Source organism: Dipodomys spectabilis, unplaced genomic scaffold (genome assembly GCF_019054845.1).
Source record: "Dipodomys spectabilis isolate Male_0828 unplaced genomic scaffold, ASM1905484v1 ptg000118l, whole genome shotgun sequence".
Classification (NCBI taxonomy): domain Eukaryota; kingdom Metazoa; phylum Chordata; class Mammalia; order Rodentia; family Heteromyidae; genus Dipodomys; species Dipodomys spectabilis.
In genome coordinates, this window is record NW_024870795.1 from 7,255,523 (window position 1) to 7,277,867 (window position 22,345).

Sequence of the window (22,345 nt, forward strand, 5' to 3'; positions counted from 1 at the left end):
AGAGAGGTTACAGTTACATGAACAAGGTAATGAGTCCATTTCTTACTGAGCATTGTTACCCCCTCACCCATCTAATTTTCTTACAGTACATCTTTAGAAATGCTTTTGAGTTCCTCTATCATTTTCAGCTAATATTTAAGCATTGGTTACAAGGCTGGGAATGTGGTGCCTGTGGTATTTTTGAGGTTCTAGGTAGGTTTGATCCCCAGCAACAATAAATGTTAACAGCAGCTTATATATATATATGTATGTTAATACTGTTTTTAATAAGCATTTGAGCAACCAAATCAGCTAATCTGCACAATACAATAGTCACTATGTGGGGCGATTTTTTTTTTCTTTTTGCCAGTTCTGGGGCTTGAACTTCCAGCCTTGGCGCTGTCCCTGAGCTGCTTTTGCTCAAGACCAGCACTCTACCACTAGAGCCACAGCACCACTTTCAGCATTTTCTACTTGGGTGGCACTGAGGAATCAAACCCAGAGCTTCAGGCTTGCGAGACAAGCACTCTACCACTAAGCCATATTCCCAGCCCTATTTATTTATTTTTTTAATTTAAACTTGGTTGAACAAACCACATTTGGAATACTTGTAATTGATGCCTGTGGTATTAGCTCATGCAAATGCAGAAAGTTACTACTGTTTTTATAAAAAGCTATCAAAGGACTGTAGGCCAGGTGTGGTGGTGCCTATAATTTTATAATCCCAGCAACTGGGTTGCAAAGGCAGGAGGATCTTGAGTTCCAGACAAGCCTGACTTGCATATTGAGATCTTGTCTCAAAAAAAAAAGTGAGTTGGGGATTCAGCTCAGTGGAAGAGCATTTGCCTGGCAAGTGCAAGGCCCTGAGTTTGGTCCTCAGCTCTGCAAAAAATAAAACGTAACAGGAAGGCTGTTTTATTTATTGTTTTTTGTGCTGATACTAGAGTTGAACTCAGGAATAGGAATGTTCTCCCTTAGCTTTTTTGTTTGTATTTTTGTCGGTCATGGGGCTTAAACTCTAGGCCTGGGTGCTGTCCCTCAGCTCTTAAAGTCTGGTGTTGGGCACTGGTGGCTCACACCTATAATTGTAGGTACTCAGTAGGCTGAGATCTGAGGATAATGGTTTGAAGCTAGCCCAGGCAGCAAAGTCTGAAACTTTTTTTTTTTTTTTAATTTTATTTTATTTTATTTGAGAACATACTGTATAGAGGGGTTACAATTACATGGGCAAGATAATGCATACATTTCTTACCAAGCATTGCAGCCTCCTCCTTTGTTTACCCTTCACCTCCCTTCCTAGCCTCCCCCCTCCCCCCCACCCAATCTGTGAAACTCTTATCTCCAATTAACCACCAGAAAAACACAAGTGGAGCTGAAGGGCTCAATAGGTAGATTGCTAGCCTTGAGCAGAAAAGCTCAGGGACAGTACCAGGCCTTCAGTTCGAGCCCCACAGCTGACAACAAAATAGTCTGGTGCCAGTAGCTCATAACTGTAATCCTAGCTACTCAAGAGGGTAAGATCTGAGGATCTAGGTACAAACCCAGCCCCATCAGGAGACTGATCTCCAATCAAGCACCAAAAAAGCTGGAAGTGGGGCTGGGAAGGTGGCTCAGTGATAAGAGTGTTTGCCTTGCATGCATGAGGCCCTGGTTTTGATTCCTCAGTACCACATAAGCAGAAAAAGCTGGAAGTGGTGCTGTGGCTCAAGTGGTAGAGCATTATTAGCCTTGAGCTGAAGAGCTAAGGGACAGAATCCAGGCCCAGAGGTTAGGCCCCACAACCGACCAAAAAAAAAACAACCCTGGAAGTGGAGTTGTGATTCTTCAAGTGGTAGAGTGCTAGCCTTGAGCAAAAAAGCCCAGAAACAGTGCCCAGTTCTTGAGTTCAAGTCCCAGACTAGTACACACAAAAGCTTTCCACAAAGCTGGGCACTGATGGCTCACACCTAGCTAGTCAGGAGGCTGATATTTCTGAGGATCGTGGTTTGAAGCCAGGCAGGGCAGAAAAATCTATGAGACATCTCCAATTAACTACTCAGAAAAATCCAGAAGTGGTACTGTAGCTCAAGTGGTAAAACACTAGCCTTGATCAAAGAGCTCAAGGACAATGCCTGGGCCAGCTCTGAGTTCAAGCTCCAAGACTGGCAAAAAAGTAACAAACTTCCACATGTAAAGTAAATGTTAAACGTAATAACAGCACAGCATGTGTGACTAATGTACAGAATAGCTGTTACAGCCTCCAACCATCAGGCACTGATTGGGCCCAGTGCTTTACTAGCATCTTTTTTTTTTTTTTTTTTTTAGTCGGTCGGGCTTGGGCGCTGTCCCTCAGCTCTTCAGCTCAAGGCTAGCGCTCTACCACTTGAGCCACAGCGCCACTTCTGGCTTTTTTTCTTTTTGCTTATGTGGTGCTGAGGAATCGAACCCAGGGCCTCATGCATGCGAGGTAAGCGCTCTACCACTGAGCCACCTTCCCAGCCCTAGTTACCCATCTCTTGTGCTGAGTGCATGTTGGTTTTTCTATAGTATCTGAATGTACCTGAATACTCACGCCAAGTTCTGTTTGTTAAATAAAGTGGGAAACAGCCGAACGCGGCACCACCACCGCCACGCTCGCGCGCGACGCCACCCCGACCCCGCCCACCGCGAGCCGGAAGCCGGCGCCAGATCTTCCGGAAAGTCTGGAGCGGACTGCCGGACGGGCTCGGCTTCTGGACTTCCGAGCGTGCGCAGAAGACGTCGCGGCGCGAGCTCCGGGGCGATCTGGGCCGCGCGGACTGGCGCCTGGGCGCGCCGCGGAACCCGCGAGGTCCCCGCCTGGCTGCGGGATGGCGGCCAGCCTGTGGATGGGAGACGTGAGTGAGAGCTGCCGGCCGCACTCTCAGGAGGCGGCGGAAGGGTCCCGGCGTCTGAGGGCGCGGACTCGAGCCCCGCGGGCAGGCAGTGAGCGGGGAGGCAGTTCTGGTGACGGCGAAGCGCGTCCGGGCCACGGAGAGCAGGGACTGGACCGGGACGCGAGATTTTCCTGAGGGGATCAAGGGGCGTTGAATGGTTCTAGGACTGGAGGGGCGCAGGGAGGCGAGTTTGGGGCGACGGGGGTGGGGCTCGGACGTCTGGGCGGGGCCCGCGGCCCCGCCCGCCCAGGCCCCGCGCCGCGCGCCGTCCCCCCGCGCGGAGTGGGAGGGAGAAGAGGCGGGGCCTAGGGGGACGGGAGAGGGGGTCTGGGCCAGGGGGGCGGAGCGGCCCCGGGCTCTGGACTCCCGCCAGAGCCTGCGCTCTGCTTGTTCCTCAGCTGGAACCCTACATGGATGAGAACTTCATCTCCAGAGCCTTTGCCACAATGGGGGAGACCGTGATGAGCGTGAAGATTATCCGAAACCGCCTCACTGGGTACATCTCCCGTTTTACCTCTCAGTTCTGCTTCATAGTGTCCCAGGTGTCATTCAAGACGTGGTAAAAGTCGCGTGAACCTAGCGCCTGGGTCTCACGCCTGCAATCCTAGCTACTCCAGAGTCAGGAGGCTGGGATGTGAGGATTGCGTTTCGAAGCCAATCCAGGCTGGAAAGTCTGTGAGACTCATCTTCAATTAACCATCAAAAAGCATAAGAGGAAAAAAGCTGTAAGAGAAGCTTAAAAATCGTCTTAAAGTTATACGGCTGTTAAATGCAAGTCTATTTTTATCTGTTTCAACCTGTTTTCAGATCTGTTATGCTGTTTAATAAACAACACCCTACTATGTGCTACAGGTCTAGATTTCTAGGATTGGCTGAGATCCGCCATCATCCTTGCCCTTAGGGTTTGTGCATCTGAGTAGGAGAATGAGACAGTCAGGCAACAATTGAACAAGACAAAATGTTTAGTTCTGCTAAACACTCTTCAGAAAGCTACTTGTTTCACTTGGAGGTTTTTTTGTTGCTGTTGTTTTTAAATGTCAGTCTTGAGGCTTGAACTCAGGACCTGGGCGCTGTCCCTCAATTCTTCAGCTCAAGGGCAGCACTCTACCTACTTGAGCCACAGCGCCACTTCCAGTTTTCTGGTGGTAATTGGAGATTAGAGTTTCACAGATTTGCCTGCCCAGGCTGGCTCTGAATGGCGATCCTCATATCTCAGCCACCTGAGTAGTTAGGATTACAGGCATGAACCATCAGCGCCTGGCAAGGTCCTTGTTTTGTGTGCGCATGCGCATGCATGTGTGCACGCATGCACACACATGTGTTTTCCTTAGGATTCTGGTTAGAAATAGGGATTTTTTAAAAATAAATTTAAGGGTGTTTACTGAACACTTAACTCTTTGTTAGTTACTGTACTGAATGTGGCTTGCCAAAACTAGTTGCCAGGCACCAGTGGCTCCGCCTTGAGCTGGATTGCTGAGGGAGAGAACCCAGGCCCAGATTTCCAGCACCTGACTGACCAAAAAAACACAAACCAACCACTAAGTAGTTTAAAAAGAGATAAAGGTCAGGTGTGCTGCTCTCCTTTAATCCCTGCATACTCAGGAGGTTTTGAAGAAGGCTAGTGATTGATCGTATATGTTTAGCCAGCTTAAATTTTCTTTAAAACGTGCAGTCAGATGTTGGACAATCATATCTCTTAATTATTGCTAGTGGGAGAGTAAATAACTCAACCATTGGAAGCAAGTATCTTAAAAGTTTTATTTTTTCTTTAGCTTCTTTTTTTAATTAGTTGTATAAGGGGATTACATTTGTATTTGTGTGTGTGTGTGTGTGTGTGTGTGTGTGTGTGTGTGTGTGTGTGTGTGTTGGTCGTGGGGCTTGAACTCTGGACATGGGCACTGTTCCTGAGTTCTTGAGCTCAAGGCTAGTGCTCTGTCACTTGAGCCACAGTACCACTTCTGGTTTTCTGGGTGGTTAATTGGAGATAAGAATCTCATGGACTTTCCTACCCCATCTGGCTTTGAACCTTGATCCTCAGATCTCAGCCTCCTGAGTAGCTAGGATTACAGGTGTGAGCTACCAGCGCCTGGCCGAGGGTTACATTCTTACATGTGCATATGGATACAAAGTACTTTGATTTGTCTCACCCTCTCTATTACTGTCTTCAAAAGCTGTTATAAATGTAAATATATGTCTTCTCTGAGACTGGTCGAGTCTAGGCCTACTTATTTTCCCTAAGTAAGTGAAAGGATAACATAGATCTACGTTTTTCTTGTTGGTGGTGGTGAAGCTTGAACTCAGGGCCTGGGTGCTATTTCTGAGATTTTTCACGCAAGGCTAGTGCTCTACCACTTTAAGTCACAGTGCCACTTCTAGTTTTCTAGTGGTTCGTTGGAGATAAGAGTTTTACGGACTTTCCTGTCCAGGCTGGCTTTGAACCAAGATCATCAGATGTCAGCCTCCTGAATAGCTAGGATTATATGCGTGAACCACTGGCACCTAGCTATATATATTTGTAAACACAAAGAACTTGGGAAAGAATATTCATAGGAGCTGTTTGACAATAGCTAAAAATTGCAAACAGTGCAGATAGCCATGAATAGGTGAGTAGAGAAACAACTGTTGGTACTTTCATATGGTACAATACTACTCAGCAATAAGAAGGAACAAACTCCTGACATGGCAACTATGATTGAATTTCAAAAGCATTATGCTTGGCTAGGTATATTGGGGCTTGCCTATGATCCCAGCTACTCAGAAGGCAGAGACAGGAAGGAAGATCTCTAATTGCAGCCTGGGCAAAATGAGTGAGATCCTAGCTCAACAACCATACTGAAAACAAAAGAGCTGAAGTGGAACAGCACTTGTTAACAAGGTAGATGCTCTGAGTTCAGGTCTCTCTTTTTCTCCCCGCCCCCACCCCTGCCCCACGCCCCAAGCTCTCTTGGAATTTGCTCCAAAATCTTAATCACCCTCCATCAGCCTCATTATGTGTGGCTTCTGAGGTACAATGACTTGTTTCTCCTCTAATCCTTCTTTCCGACCTGGTGAAGTCCTGGGTTCTCAGGTCTCATCCCTCTCCCTGTTTCCCCAAAGTGACTTTGCCATCTTTATTCTGAAAATTTTTATTTTTATTTATTTATTTTTTTTGGTCAGTCATGGGGCTTGAACTCTGGGCCTGGCGCTGTCCCTCAGCTCTTCAGCTCCAGATGAGTGCTCTACCACTTGAGCCACAGCACCACTTCCGGTTTTCTGGTGGTTTATTGGTGATAAGAGTCTCACGCTGCCGGGAGCTAGTGGCTCACGCCTGTAATCCTAGCTACTCAGGAGGCTGAGATCTGAGGATCGCGGTTCAAAGCCAGCCAGGGCAGGAGAGACCGTGAGACTCTTATCTCCAATAAACCACCAGAAAACTGGAAGTGGCGCTGTAGCTCAAGTGGTAGAGCGCTTGCCTTGAGCTGAAGAGCTGAGGGACAGCGCTCAGGCCCAGAGTTCAAGCCCCATGACCGACCAAAAAAAAAAAAAAAAGTCTCACGGACTTTCCTGCCTGGCTGGCTTTGAAATGTGATCCTCAGATCTCAGCCTCCTGAGCAGCTAGGATTACAGGCGTGAGCCACCGGCACTCGGCCCCAGGCAGTTTTTAATATCCAGCATAACGTAGTGGGAAAGGCAATAGACTTTTATATAACTAGTGAAGCGTAGTGAATTTCTCTATTAATCGCAAGGTATATATAATTCTAGTAGAAGAATAATCTAATATTCTTGAGTAATCTATCTATTTCCTTGGATTCGGATCAAGGATAAGAGTAATCTACCTGTTTTCTTGGATACGGGTCAAGGACAAGAACCAGAGTCACCGTTTTGTTGTATGTGTTTCTACACCTTGCCTAAGTGACTCATGTCATGTAAGCATTCTTGACATATGCCTTTGTACTCAGTCAAGTGTGCCTTCAGCCTTGCTTAGGGAGAACAGTGATCCATTGTAATGGCCATAGTTACCTTGGGTTGCATGGTATTTTTTTTATATTTGTTGCAGCTTTTAATCTGATTCAGAAGACTATGCAAAAGAAACAGAATAAAATTTAAATTAAGATGAGGATACCTATAGTTATGTAATATCACCAAACTAAGTGCTTAGTATAAAAGTATGTAAACCCTGTGTTATACTTGAGGTCATTTGGTCAGAAGTATCTAAATATATGGATATCTTTACTTAATTTTAAGATAGCTAGTAGCATTGTGCTGGTCCCAATATATCTAAAGCATGAGCTTTAATTTTATCCCAAAAATTGTATTTTAAAGGTATAATATATAATGTAGTCACATTAAAATAATATGGAATGCTGGTGCTGGTGACTCATACCTGAAATCCTACCTACTCAGGAGATCTGGGGATCTCGGTCAAAGCCAGCCTGGGCAGGAAAGTCCCGAGACACTTTTATCTCCAATTTACCACCAGAAAACTGGAAATGGTGCTGTGTGGCTCAAGTGGTAGGAGTACTTGCCTTGAGCTGAAGAGCTGAGGGACAGCGCCCAGGCCTGGAGTTCAAGCCCAATGACCGACAAAAAAAACAAAACAAAAAGTTACCAGATAGGGATCCGCACAGTGACATAAAGTGACATAAAGATCAATTAATCCAAGTGATATTATTGCAACCAGCAGGCTGTCTGGATTGATAGGCAGAGAAGCTTGATGTGTTGAAGTGTCCTCAAGTTATTGGCTTTGCCTCAGTGGTTTGGTATGTCTGTCAAGCTGGCTTCTCCATGCTTCATTAGGCTGCAGTTAGATGTTATGAAAGTCCCAGGCAAGTCAGTCTTTCCCATCCTTGCAGAAGTTTTTTTCTGTTTGTTGTTTTTTATTTTTGCCAGTCTTGGGGCTTGAACTCGGGACTTGGGCACTGTCTCTGAGCTTCTTTTGCTCAAGGATAGCACTCTACCACTTGAGCCACAGTGCCATTTCTGGCTTTTGTTTTGTTTTGTTTTTTTGGTTGGTCATGGGGCTTGAACTCTGGGCCTGGGCACTGTCCCTTAGCTCTTCAGCTCAAGGTGAGCGCTCTACCACTTGAGCCACAGTGCCACTCTGGATTTCTGGTGGTTAATTAGAGAGAAGAGGCTCAAGGACTTTGCTGCCTGGGCCTGCTTTGAACCACAATCCTCAGATCTCATCCTCCTGAGTAGCTAGGATTACAGGCATAAGTTGTTTTTTTTTTTGTCGGTCGTGGGGCTTGAACTCTGGGCCTGGGCGCTGTCCCTCAGCTCTTCAGCTCAAGGCGAGCACTCTACCACTTGAGCTACAGTGCCACTTCCGGTTTTCTGGTGGTTTATTGGAGATAGGAGTCTCACGGTTTCTCCTGCCCTGGCTGCCTTTGAACCGCGATCCTCAGATCTCAGCCTCCTGAGTAGCTAGGATTACAGGCGTGAGCCACCAGCGCCCGGCTAGGCATAAGTTTTTTTACAGGCTGTAAGTTTTTTCTTAAGTGAAGTGTGGTCGAGAGCAAAACCAGTTCTGATAGGAATGTAGTTCTCCCTTCAGACCAAGACTTACCTGACTACCTTTTTTTTTTTTTCTCCTGGTCCTGGGACTTGAACTCAAGACCTGAGCACTGTTTCTGACCTTGTTGTGTTCAAGCTTAGTGCTCTACCACTTGAGCTACAACTCTTATTTCTAGCCTTTTGTGGTTAACAGGAGATAAGAACAGACTCTCCGGCCCAGTCTGGCTATGAACCATGATCCTCAGATCTCATCTTCCTGAGTTGCTAGGATTACAGGTATGAACCACTGGAGCCCAGCTTACCTGAGTATCTTTAACCATTCTCTTTCTGTGTTTACATTCCAGGATCCCAGCTGGCTACTGTTTTGTAGAATTCGCAGATTTGGCCACAGCTGAGAAGTGTTTGCATAAAATTAATGGGAAACCCCTTCCAGGAGCCACACCTGTAAGGACATTTAGATAATGATGATGTTGCCATTTTTATTGTCATTGAGTCTCACCATTCACTGACTCCCTACTGGATACTTACTTCATTTTATTGAATCCTCTAACAGCCGGTACAGTAGGCATTGCTATCTTTGACAGACCAGGTAAGGAAGCTCAGGGAAGTGAAATAACTTGCTCAAGGCAACACAGGTAGTAAGTGACAGTGCCAAGATTCAGAAGATTGGTTGCCTTGGAAACCCATGCCCTTCCCACTCCTCATCACTGCCTCCTGTGACAGAAGACTTGAAACTATAGGTCTTTTGCCTGATTGAGAAGCTAGAACAGGCTGGCAGCAGCAAGAACACTTCTCAAGAGAGTTACATTCTGCTCTTCCTACAGTTACTTAGCTTACAGCTCACCAGCTGGCACACCTGGGCTCATAGAACCACGGAGCTGGCAGTGCCCTTAATGGTCATCCGTGCAACCCCCTCATTTTATACAGGAGGAAAGGCTGAGGCTTAGAGAGGGGGAGATGTTTTGGCCAAGGTAATTTATTTCAGTTTTTTTCAAACATTGTTTGACTCTTGAAACACCTTTCTCTGTTTTAGTCTGTCTGTTTTTAAATTTCCAGGCAAAACGGTTTAAACTGAACTATGCCACTTATGGGAAACAACCAGATAACAGGTAAGTACAGCCTCAAAGTATAGCCCCACAGCATGTCTAGTTAGAGGCAAGATGCATCACTTTGCCAGACTTAGAAAGAGGAGCAGAGTTTGCCTTTGCTTGCCTCTCCTGAGAAAGACATATTCCACTTCCCCATTAGTAGGCCTTTCTTAGGTGTGTGTTGTGTCAAGGCCATATCTTTTCAATACTTGCTTCTTCCCCTAGCCCTCCACCCTGTTAGCTTCCACAGCATTAGGTTTTATTTAATAGGAAGAATACGCCTATTATACCAACAAAAAGTGATTGCCATTTCAGGTTGCTATTTGAAATTTGTGTGTGTGAGGGTTGGCAGTGCTCTTCCTCAGCTTTTTTGCTTTAAAGCTGGCACTCTGCCACTTTAGTCATGTCTCCAGTGCCAGTTCTGGCTTTTAGCTGGTTAATTGGAGATCAAAGTTTCTTGGATTTGTTAGCTGAGCTATTTTTAAACCTTGATTCTGAGATCTCAGCTCCTGAGTAGCTAGGATTACAGGTGTGAGCCACTGGTGCCCAATGTATTCAAAATAACAATTTCTTTCTCTCTCTCTCTCTCTTTTGTCATTCATGAGGCTTGAACTCAGGGCCTGGGCACTGTCCCTGAACTGCTTTTGCTCAAGGCTAGCACTCTACCACTTGAGCCACAGCGCCACTGCCAGCTTTTTCTGTTTATGTAGTACTGAGGAATGAAGCTGAGGGCTTCATGCATGCTAGGCAAGCACTCTACCACCAAGCCAAATTCCCAGCCGAATCTCAGCTACTCTGGAGGTCCCAGAGGATAATGATGTTTTGGGTCCGGTCGTGGGGCCTGAACTCTGGGCCTGGGCACTGTCCCTCAGCTCTTCAGCTCAAGGCTAGTGCTCTACCACTTGAGCCACAGTGCCACTTCTAGCTTTTTTTTTCTTTTTGCTTATGTAGTGCTGGGGAATCGAACCCAGGGCCTCATGCATGCAAGGCAAGCACTCTACCACTGAGCCACCTTCCCAGCCCCACCCTGAGCCTTTCGAAACAACATTTTGTGGGCTGTATGTGTGCTGGTACTAAAGCATTATCTCAGGGTCTGGGTGCTGTCTCTTTGATTTTTTTCACTCTACTTTTTTCAATCTACCACTTGAGCCACAGCTCCACTTCCCACCTTCTTAGTAGCCAGGAATATAGGCATGAGCCACTAGCACCTGGCCAAGTTTAGTCTTTTCAGCCTTTCAGGGCTGTTCCTCTGATCCATCTCCATGTATTCATGTAATATATGAAGCCAGACAGGCTTTGTCCTTCTTCTAGAACCATAATGATGCAAGTTAAACTTAGAGGGGAGGAAAAACAGGTTAAATGGACTGATCAAATGGAGTGTTTCCTAGGATGGCCCTGGAGATTTTTATCTGCACTGTGGCCAGAGTCCTTCAGAGCAGAGCCTGACATTTGTCCCTGACTGTTGTTCTCTCCTCTCAGCCCCGAGTACTCCCTTTTTGTGGGGGACCTGACCCCAGATGTGGATGATGGAATGCTGTATGAATTCTTCGTCAAAGTCTACCCCTCCTGTCGGGGAGGCAAGGTGGTTTTGGACCAGACTGGCGTGTCTAAGTAAGGCCTCATGTGTTACTGATGTCCACTGTGTTAGACATCTTTGTTCTTTCCTGGAGGGAAGCATTCCAGAGAGATGGGAGCACGGTGGCTCATCACAGGCCCTGGAGCATACCTACCTCATTTGAATCCCAGCTCCATTACTAGAGGAGGGACTACACAGATGCTGAACTTTCCTGACTCTTTTCCTCATCTGTAGAAGGGGCCAAAAAGTATTTTTCTTAGGATTGATGTAAGGATTAAAGGATATAAATTACTCACATAGGGGCTGGGAATGTGGCTTAGTGGTAGAGTGCTTGCCTAGCATGCATGAATTCCAGGTTCTATTCCTTTGTACCACATAACCGAAAAAGGCAGAAGTGGCGCTGTGGCTCAAGTGGTAGAGCGCTAGCCTTGAGCAAAAGAAGCTCAGGGACAGAGCTCAGACCCTGAGTTCAAGCCTCAGGATGGGGGGGAGGGGGAATTACTCACATAGAAAATTATTTAGTGTTTGCATTTATTTTTATACTTTATTTATTTTATACTTTATTGTTAAACTTTTATACTTATTATTATTTTTTTGTTTTGTTTTTTGCCAGTCCTGGGGCTTGAACTCAGGGCCTGGGCACTGTCCCTAAGCTGTTTTTGCTCAAGGTTAGCACTCTACCACTTGAGCTACAGCACCACTTCTTGTTTTCTCTGTGTAAGTGGTACTGAGTAATTGAACCCAGGGCTTCATGCATGCTAGGCAAGCACTCTGCCACTAAGCCACGTTCCCAGCCCACCCTTATTATTGTTAACTGAACCTTTCAGTGCAGTTAGTGTTTCATCTCAAACTGGGTAGGATGGTGTACATCTTTAATCTTAGCAGTTGAGAAGCTGAGACAAGAGGATTGTGAGTTCAAGGCCAGCCTATCTCAAAAAAAGGGAGGAAAAAAAAAAATCTTAGTCTCATTCTCAGTTTTTGTTTTACGGTTTTGTATCCTTTCCTTTCCTTCCTTTTACTGTGCTAGAAATTGAACCTAGAGGCTGGTCTCCAATGGCTCATGCCTATAATCCTAGCTACTTATGAGGCTGAGATCTGAGAATTGAGGCTCAAAGCCAGCTGGGCTGAAATGTCCCTGTGAGACTTATCTCCAATTAACTACCAAAAAAATCAGAAGTGATGTTGTAGCTCAAAATGGTACAACACTAGCTTTGAGCAAAAGAGCGTGGGGATAGGGTTTAGGCCTGAGTTCAAGCCCCACAACTGAACAAACAAGAAAAAATTGAACCTAGAAGCCTTATACATGCTAGGCAAGTATAGGTTATTCCCCTAGCCCAAGAAAGACTCATTCTTGACCACCATAGTAGTTATAAGCTCAGATTCTAGGAGTCTGGCAGATGTGGATTTTTTTTTTTTTTTTTTTGGGTCCGGTCATGGGGCCTGAACTCTGGGCCTGGGCGCTGTCCCTCAGCTCTTCAGCTCAAGGCTAGCGCTCTACCACTTGAGCCACAGCGCCACTTCCGGTTTTTTTTTCTTTTTGCTTATGTGGTGCTGAGAATCGAACCCAGGGCCTCAGGCATGCAAGGCAAGCGCTCTACCACTGAGCCAACTTCCCAGCCCCCAGATGTGGATTTTAATACTGCTTTTACTACATATGACTTTGGACATGTTATCAAACCTCTCCAAACCTATCAAACCTCTACCTTCATATACTTGTTGGAGTATAATGAGAAAACCGTAAAAAAAAAAAAAAAAAATTCAGCACAGTGCTTGGCAAGTAAGTTGGCTTTGTTAATTTATTTTCCAGCTATAATATGACCTCAAGAAAGCAAGAATCAGGTCTGTTCATGACTTCTGCATCCCATGCCTGGTGCCTGCAGGGCAAATAAGGGGGTTTGAAAATACTTAAAACTTCACCTGTTGTTATTACCGCTACATCACAATAGTGATCATGATTTGTTACTCTCCAGAGGATAGGGAGAGAAGGAGCTCCTTAAGTGAAGACATGAAAAATGGAAAACTGAAAGTGGGACTTCCACCGCCTGCCAGTGTCTCATGTCTATAGTTTTAGCAACTCAGGAGGCTGAGATCTGAGGACTGAGGTCCAAAGCCAGCCTGGGCAGGAAAGTCCATGAGACTCTTACCTCCAATAAACCACCAGCAAACCAAAAGTGGCCCCATGGCTCAAGTGAACTCAGTGACAGTGCCCAGGTCTAGAATTCAAGCCCCACGACTGACCAAAAATAAAATAAAAATCTGGATCTGTCCCATGGGTTGGGCCAGACTGGGGTCCACAAGGAATTTCCTATGCTCCAGAGGCCAGGGCTTCAAAGCAGAAATTCTCTGCAGGGGGGCTACAGAAAAGTTCTCCAGGCTTCCCCCCAAAGTCACCCTCTGACAACCTTGGAAGTCGGGACAAGCTCTCAGAGGGGGTGGGAGTGGGGAGGGGAAGGGGGTGAGAAAATAAAAGAAATTCTTACTATTTCAGTATGGTCCAGTGCATGCATCCCATATTTCCCTGTGTGAATGCCTTCCCAATGGGACTCATCCTTTTTTATTGTTAGATGGACTTTCCCTTCTCAACCCTTTTCCTTTGCACATTCCTGCCCGCCTTCTTGCCCTTCCCTTTTTTTCCGTGCCTCCATTCTTAGACTTTATCACACTTGTGATCTAAATAGCATGTTGGGGTTTTTTTCCTGCAGGGGTTATGGTTTTGTGAAATTCACAGATGAATTGGAACAGAAGCGAGCCCTGACGGAGTGCCAGGGAGCAGTAGGACTGGGGTCTAAACCTGTGCGGCTGAGTGTGGCCATCCCAAAAGCGTGAGTCCTGCAGAGTCCTGGACTTACCAGGGCAGACAAACCCAAGAGACTCTTATGTTGAATTAATCATTGAAAAACTGGAAGTGGAGTTGTGGTTCAAGTAGTAAGAGCACCAAAAAGCTTAAGGGATAGCCCCTAAACCCTAAGTTCAAACCCTAGTATTGATACAAAAATAAAATGAGGGGCTGGGAAGGTGGCTCAGTGGTAGTATGCTTGCCTCGCATGCATGAGGCCCTGAGTTCGATTCCTCAGCACCACATAAACAGAAAAGGCTGGAAGTGGCACTTTGGTCAAGTGGTAGAGTGCTAGCTTTGAGCTGAAGAGCTGAGGGACAGTGCCCAGGCCCAGAGTTCAAGTCCTGTGACCCGAAAAAAATAAAATGGAACAACTATGGCCAGGTGTAGTGGTACACACCTCTAATCCCAGGAGTTGGGAGACTGAGGGAGAAGAATCAGTTTGAAACCAGCCTAGGCTACATCAAAAGCCTGTCTCAAAACAAAGTAACTATAATTTCTTAGTTCCCTTCTAATCTCCATACACATTTTTTTCATAGTAACTGCACAAGTCAATTTACATATATGTTGGGTTTTATTTTATTCAGATGGTATTAGAGATTGAACTCAGGACTTTGTTCTTGTTAGGAGTTCTCTATTTATTTAGGCCCTAGTTCTTTTTGCTTTATTTATCAAATAGGATTTTTGCCTGGGTCTGGTTGGCATCAAACCTCGCACCAGCTAGATCTTTTTTAAAATTCATTCATGTCCCTTCTTTCTTTCCTCTTTCTTTATCTTTTTCCCTTTCTTTTTCTTTCCTTTTAAAGTGCAAGGAGTTGAACCTAGGGTCTATGCACATTTTTTTTTAATTACAAAAATAATGCTCACAAGCCAGGTGCCAGTGGCTCACACCTGTAATCCTAGCTACTCAGGACACTGAAATTTGAGTGTTGCGGTTCAAAGCCAGCTTTGGGAGAAAAGTTTGTGTGAGACTCTTATTTCTACTAAACTATCAAAAGCCAGAAGTTGAGCTGTGGCTCAAGTGGTAGAGCACTAGCCTTGAGCAAAAAGGTGGTCTCGGTCAGAGCCCAGACCCAGAGTTCAAGCCCCAGGACTTGCACAAACATACACAGATAATAATGATGCTCATGCGGGGCATTGGTGGCTCACACGTGTGATCCTAACTATTCAGGAGGCTGAGATCTGACAAGTGAGATTTGAAGCCAGCCTGGGCAGAAAAACATGAGAGACTCTTTTTTTTTTTTTTTTTTTTTCAGTTAACCAACAAAAAGCTGGAATTAAGAGGTAAGACTCAAGTGGTAGAGCACCAACATGATCAACAGAATTGGAATTATAGTTCAAGTGGTAAAGCACTAGCCTTAAGTGAAAACACTTAGGGACAGTGCCCAGGCCTCGAGTACAAGCCCCAGTACCAGCACAAAATAAAACCAGCAGTGTTCACTATAGAGCCAAGCATGGTCAGCACATGTCCATGATGCAGACACTTGGAAGGTGGAGGGAGGAGAATCTTAAGTTCAAGTATGCATCCTGGGCTTGATAGAGACTCTGTTTAAAAAACAAAACAAAAGAGCAGTAATATTTTTTCTTTTCTCAGTGAAGGCAGACGTGTACGTACTTTCATACAGTACATACTTTCATACAATTGCACAGTCATTATCAGTGAGGGTGCTAGGGCCTTGGGAACACTAAGCACACTACTACCACTGGCTACACCCAAGCCAAATTTTTTTTGGTAGGTGTGAGGCTTGAACTCTGGGTCTGAATTCTGTCCCTGAGCTATTCAGCTCAAAGCTAGTGTTGTACCCTTGAGCCACAGTACCACTTCTGGTTTTCTGGTGGTTAATTGGAGATGAGTCTGGCTTTGAACCATGATCCTCAGATCTCAGCCTCCTGAGTAGGTAGGATTACAAACATGAGCCACTGGCACCCAGCCTAAGATTGTTTTTCTTTTCTTTTTGGTCTGTTGTAGGGCCTGAACGCTGCCCCTGAGCTCTTCAGTTCAAGGCTAGCTCTCTACCTCATGAGCCATGATGCCACTTTCTGTTTTCTAGTGGTTTATTGGAGATGAGTCTCTCGGAGCTGAATGCTGGTGGCTCATGCCTGTAATCCTAGCTAGTCAGGAAGCTGAGATCTGAGGATCAAGGTTCAAAACCAGCCCAGGCAGGAAAGTCTGTGAAACTCTTAGCTCCCATAAACCACTCAGAAAACTGGAAGTGGCGCTGTGGCTCAAGTGGTAGAGCACTTACTTTGAGCTGAGAAGTTGAGGGACAGTCCCCAGGCCCAGAGTTCAAGCCCCATGACCAATAAAAAAGAAACAGTCTCATGAACTTCCCTGCCTGGGCTGGCTTTGCACTGTGATCCTTAGATCTCAGCCTCCTGAGTAGCGAGGATTACAGATGTGAGCCACCAGCACCCAGCTCCGGCTGAACTTTTTTAAGTTTGTTTATAAGCTTGTTCTGTTTAGCAGTTCCTCTCATGCTGACCATTTTGGCTGTTACGGGTGTGAAACCGTTCAGTCAGCAGCTTGTGAAGGCCCTTCCTTGAGATTACAGCTGTACTTGGACTTATTTGGTGAGGAGGTGCTACCTTGTTGTATCTATTCCTCATTAAACATTTTGTGGGCTGGGAAGGTGGCTCAGTGGTAGAGTGCCTTGCATGCATGAGGCCCTGGGTTCAATTCCTCAGTACTACATAGGCAAAAAAAGCCAGAAGTGGCTCTGTGGCTCAAGTGATAGAGCGCTACCCTTTAGCTGAAGAGCTGAGGGACAGCGCCCTGGCCTAGAGTTCAGGCTGCAAGACCAGCAAAAAACAAAACAAAACAATTTTTGTCAGTAACGGTGCTGCTTCTAGGGAAGTGTCTCCAGCCCAGAGTGAGGGTGAGCAGGTACCCTGGGGAATGACTGCACCCGCTATATAGAGAAATCACAAAAGTGGGCGCAGATGTCTGAAGGAGAAAAAACAGACCTAGGCCAGGGAGTCTGTACTTCAGTTACTGAACATGGGAGTAGTCCATCCCCTTGGAATCATAAAAGGGGCGGGTCATAGAGGTGAATGTTGGGAGTACCCAAGCTAGTGCTGGGCAGGAGGAGAGGAGACTGCCTGCAGCCTTGACTGACCCTCCAGTGGAGGTGAGCACTTCAGACTGTCCACAGACAAACATTGAATCCACCTTACAACTCTGCCTGAGGCCTGCAGGCATTGAATTTCAAGAAATTTAGAGCTCTTTCTGGCATGGAGTGTTTGCAATTTCCGGAATGGAAGTTGATTGATTTAGAGATGGATTATCTTTACTTGTACATAGGATTTCAATTCCTAAAGTCATTTTAATGATAGTCTGCTCCTGTTTATAGCTTGGTTTCCTGTCTAGCTTGCTGTAGAGATTCTGTGTCACACTTGTTAGGACCAAGTGTACTTGATGGGACTCTTGGGACTTTGTAAGCCATCCAGAAGCAAGTGTCAACCTCTCCTGACACTTAGAAGACACTGTCAGGCTGCTTGGAGTACAGTGACTGGAAGCCCGTTGCCCTGTGCTGAATTTGAGTCCATTCTTATGATCCCTCTCATAAGCTTCACACATGGTTTTTCCATCCTGGAAAGCTGTGGATCCTTTGTGAGTTTGGCATTGTCTTTGGTTGGGAGTGGTTGTAGCCACTGTATTGAGAATGCTTTCCTCCAGCTTGGGCCTGGCCTTGACAAGTGAATGCAGGATATAGAATACTGGTGACATGTGAGCTTGTCAGGCAGATGTTGTATATAATAGTGTGGTATTAGGTGCATAAATCTTGGCATTAAATCTGGCTCCAGTCTTAAGCATTACATTGGGCAAGTAACTTTAGACTCAGTTTTCTCATCTGTAATAGTAGGAATTAATCAGTAATACCTTTGTTGTTGGGGTGTGCAGAGTGAAAACAGGTGACTGTCAGTGCTACAAATCCCAGCTAATGAAGGACACAAATCCTCAAGTAAATGGTAGCCATGGTTGGGATGTAGCTCAGTGGTGTTGAGCATGTGGCAAGGCCCTGGGTTCCATCCTTAGTACCAAAAACAAAAGAGCATCATTACAGTGATAATGATAATTCTGCCAGAATATCTGTCCTGCTGTTTGGGGGGAAAGCAATCAGATATGTCGTAGTTTGAAATGCTTGGATCATTGTAAATCCAGATTTTTCTCTAAGTATGTTTTTCTGGGATTTTGCAACTATCAGAAAAAACAGTGTCCCAAGATTTTGAGAGAGAGAGAGAGAAGGTTTGATAAGATAGCGAAACCTATTCAAAGCTTAAGCCGGGTATGTTTGTAATTGTAGCAAAAAGGAAACAGAGGCAGGAGAATTGCAAGTTCAAAGCCAGCCTGGGCCACGTAGCAAGACTTTGTCTCAAAAACAACAAAAAGCTTTTATTGTAAAAGCATGGGTACTGGAGAAAGACTGCCTGGGTGTGAGTGTCGTATTATTAGCTGTGCACCTCTAACCAAGGGCCGATGCTTAACCTCTCTATACCCAGCTTCCTTGTTTATAAAATTGGAATACTAACTGCATAAGGCTGTTCTGAGGGTTAAGTGCATTACTCTTCATAAAGCACTTAGGACAGTAGTTGATTGCATAGAAAATGTTATAGTTGCCGGGTGCTGGTGGCTCACGCCTGTAATCCTAGCTACTCAGGAGGCTGAGATCTGAGGATCACGGTTCAAAGCCAGCCTGGGCAGGAAAGACCGTGAGACTCCTATCTTTAATAAACCACCAGAAAACCGGAAGTGGCGCTGTAGCTCAAGTGGTAGAGCACTCGCCTTGAGCTGAAGAGCTGAGGGACAGCACCCAGGCCCAGAGTTCAAGCCCCACGACCGACAAGAAAAAAAAAAAAGAAAATGTTATAGGCATGTCTGTTTATGTTTGCCTATTTTTGTTTCATCGTTTAAGGAGCCGTGTAAAGCCAGTGGAGTATAGTCAGATGTACAGTTACAGCTACAACCAGTATTACCAGCAGTACCAGAACTACTATGCCCAGTGGGGCTATGACCAGAACACAGGCAGTTACAGCTACAGCTACCCCCAGTACGGCTATACCCAGAGCACCATGCAGGTAATTGCACTTTGGCACCTCTGGCCTTCTAGGTAATGCCCTGTGGAGCATGGTCCTTTTCCAGAATGGAGGGACTTAGGTTTCAGAAAAACAAGAAAACTAAAGTGACCCAGTTCTTGTTAGAAATAAGCCATTGTGCCAGGCACCGATGGCTTGCACCTAGCTACTCTAGAGGCTAAGATATGAGGATCATGGTTTGAAGCCAGCAAGGCAGGAGAGTCCATGAGATTCCTATATCTAATTAACAGTCAGAAAACTGAAAGTGGAGCTGTGGCTCAAAGTGGTAGAGCACTAAGCCATTGTAGCCAGGAAATAGTGCCTGACAGCTATAATCCTAGCTATGACTGAGATCTGAGGATCATGGTTCAAAGCCAGCCCAGGCAGGAAAGTCTATAAGACACTTATTGCCTGGCACTGGTGGCTCACACCTGTAATCCTAGCTACTCAGGAGGCTGAGATCTGAGGATCATGGTTCAGAGCCAGCCCAGGCAGGAAACTCCATGAAACTCTTATCTCCAATAAACCACTAAAAAACCAGAAGTGGTGCTGTGGGCTCAAGGGGTAGAGCGCTCGCCTTGAGTTGAAGAGCGCACAGACAGCACCCAAGCCCAGAATTCAAGCCCTACAACAGACCCCCCCCAAAAAAAGCAAGTAGAGCTGTGGTTTGAGTGTTAGAGCACTAGGCTTGAATAGTAAAGCTTAGGGAAGCTGAGTGCCAGTGGCTCATGCCTGTAATCCTAGCTACTCAGGAGACTGAGATCCGAGGATCATAGTTTAAAGCTAGCCCAGGCAGGAAAATCAGAGAGACTGTTTTGTGGGTTTTTTGGGGCAGTAGTGGGGCTTGAACTCAGGGCTAGTGCTCTACCACTTTGAGCCACAGTGCCATTTCCAGTTTTCTGGTGGCTAATTGGGAGATGAGTTTCAAACTTTCCTGCCTAGGCTGGCACTGAACTCTGATTTCTGTCTCCTGAGTAGGTATGATTACAGGTATGAGCCATTAGCACCCAGCTCTGTGAGACTCTGACCTCCAATTAACCACCAGAAAACCAGAAATGGCACTGTGGCTTAAAGAGGTAGATCTCTAGCCTCTCAAGTGAAAAAGTTCAGGATAGCACCCAGGCTGAGTTTAAGCTCCACCATAGACCAAAAAAAAAAAAAAAAAAAAGGAAAAAAGCAAAAAAACGAGTTCCAGGACAGTGCCCAGGCCCTGAATTCAAGCCCTGACTACCAGTATGCATGCATGCATGTGCACACACACCCACCATTGAAGCTGGACTTGGTGGCTCACATCTGTAAGCCCAGCAATTTGGAGGCAAAGGTAGAAGATTGGGAATTGAAGCTAACCAGAGCTACATAGACCTTGTTTGAGGAAAATAAGGAACAGACTCCTCACTCACCTCTCTGGTCTCTTGACAGACATATGAAGAAGTTGGAGATGATGCATTGGAAGGTAAGTTGGTTCACTGATTTTATTCCTATCAACTGTTAGAACGTGACACCCGTGGCCAGCACAGCACCTTCAACTAGATGCTAAGAAATAAAATGTAAGGGGGGGGGGTGAGGAGGAGATGGGAAGGGATGAGAAGGGGAAACAGAGGAGGAAGCAACAATGCTTGATAAGAAATGTACTCAAGGGCTGGGAAGGTGGCTCAGTGGTAGAGTGCTTGCCTTGCATGCATGAGGCCCTCAGCACCACATAAGCAAAAAGAAAAAAGCCGGAAGTGGCGCTGTGGCTCAAGTGGTAGAGCGCTAGCCTTGAGCTGAAGAGCTGAGGGACAGCGCCCAGGCCCAGAGTTCAGGTCCCACGACCGGACCCCCCAAAAAAAAGAAATGTACTCAGTGGGCTGGGAAGGTGGCTTAGTGGTAGAGGGCTTGCCTTGCATGCCTGAGGCCCTGGGTTCGATTCCTCAGCACCACATAAGCAAATAGAAAAAAGCCAGAAGTGGCGCTGTGGCTCAGGTGGTAGAGCGCTACCCTTAAGCTGAAGAACTGAGGGACAGCGCCCAGGTCCAGAGTTCAGGCCCCACAACCAGACCTCCCCCCCCCCCCCCCAAAAAAAAAAAAAATTGACAAAAAAAAAAAAAAAGAAATGTACTCATTATCTTGCCCAGGTAATTGTAACACTTCTGTATGGTATTTTCACAATTAAAAAGAAATAAATGCAAGATAAATTCTGCTCTGGAGGAACTTACAGGTTTCTGAGAGCTGAAGTAATTAGCAAGATCACCCCTGGAATGCAAAGAAGGCTTAGGGAGGTGGATTTTCGACAATGATTGATGCCTTGCTGAAGTTCATAGAATTTACTTTGTCGGTCATGGGGCCTGGGCACTATCCCTCGGCTCTCCAGCTCAGGGCTTTACCACTTGGGCCACAGCACCACTTCTGGTTTTCTGGTGGTTTATTGCATAAGAGTCTCAGACTTTCCTGCCAGGGCTGGCTTTGAACACAATCCTCAGGTCTCAGCCTCCTGAGTAGCTAGGATTACAGGTGTGAGCCACCAATGCCTGGCTTACTTTATTTTTTTTTATCTTAATTTGTTGTGTTTGTTTGGCTTGGATTTCTTGTGATTTTAGTCCTGGAGATTGAATGGAGGCTTCACTGCCACTTGGGCTTGAACTCAGTGCTTAGGCAGTCTCGTCTAGGCTTTTCACTCATTGCTCTACCACTTGAGTCATGGCTCTACTTCCAGCTCTTTGGTAGTTAATTGGAAATGAGTCTCATAGACTTTACTTCTCTCATCTCAGCCTTCTGAATAGCTAGGCATAGACATGAGGCACCTACAGTTTGTTTCAGAGACAGGGTCTTGTGGTATAACTCAGATGGCCTGCAGGTAGCATTAGCTTTGCTGCTGGACAGCCCTTTTTATCCTTACCCTTGTACAATACACAATGGTTCCTCTAATATCCCTTGACCTGTCTTCCCAGATCCCATGCCACAACTGGACGTGACAGAGGCCAACAAAGAATTCATGGAGCAGAGCGAGGAGCTGTATGATGCACTTATGGACTGTCACTGGCAGCCCTTGGACACTGTGTCCTCAGAGATCCCTGCTCTGTTGTAGCTGGGACAGAGGACAAAGGAGGATGGACTATTAGCAATTGGACACATTTTTAAACTGTCCGCTTTTACTTTTAGAAATGATTTGTAAGATTTAAATAAACTATTTCCTGAGATGAGCATTTCTGCAACCCTACTGCCTTCATCTGGTAAGGCTGTTTGTGGAATACAATCATAGGACCAACTGACACAAATGCAAAGGAGACTAATCTGTACCAAGAGGACTAGAGACAGACAGCTCTGCAAGCAGAGCTAGAGCCTAGGGGAACAAAGGACTAGATATCAGCATGTTACTCTGGAGACTCCCTCTACCCCCAAAAGATTGTTAGAGAATCAGGGACCAGAA

The 22,345-nt window shown here is 45.8% G+C and overlaps 1 protein-coding gene across 3 annotated transcripts; it reads left to right on the forward strand.

The window, feature by feature from the left end:
• Window positions 1–2,702: 2,702 nt before the first annotated feature.
• LOC122115297 (tRNA selenocysteine 1 associated protein 1) lies at window positions 2,703–22,121 on the forward strand. Of its 3 annotated transcripts, XM_042688708.1 has the most exons (9): window positions 2,703–2,834; window positions 3,272–3,369; window positions 8,711–8,810; window positions 9,423–9,475; window positions 10,934–11,065; window positions 13,733–13,852; window positions 18,780–18,942; window positions 20,359–20,392; window positions 21,867–22,121. In XM_042688708.1, the coding sequence occupies exons 1-9, from the start codon at window positions 2,808–2,810 to the stop codon at window positions 22,001–22,003; spliced, it is 864 nt and encodes a 287-aa protein (XP_042544642.1). In that variant the 5' UTR covers window positions 2,703–2,807; the 3' UTR covers window positions 22,004–22,121. The 3 variants fall into 3 exon arrangements, with proteins under 3 accessions (XP_042544642.1, XP_042544643.1, XP_042544644.1); XM_042688709.1 differs by lacking the exon at window positions 13,733–13,852 and having other exon boundaries at window positions 2,706–2,834; XM_042688710.1 differs by lacking the exon at window positions 10,934–11,065 and having other exon boundaries at window positions 2,706–2,834.
• Window positions 22,122–22,345: the final 224 nt, after the last annotated feature.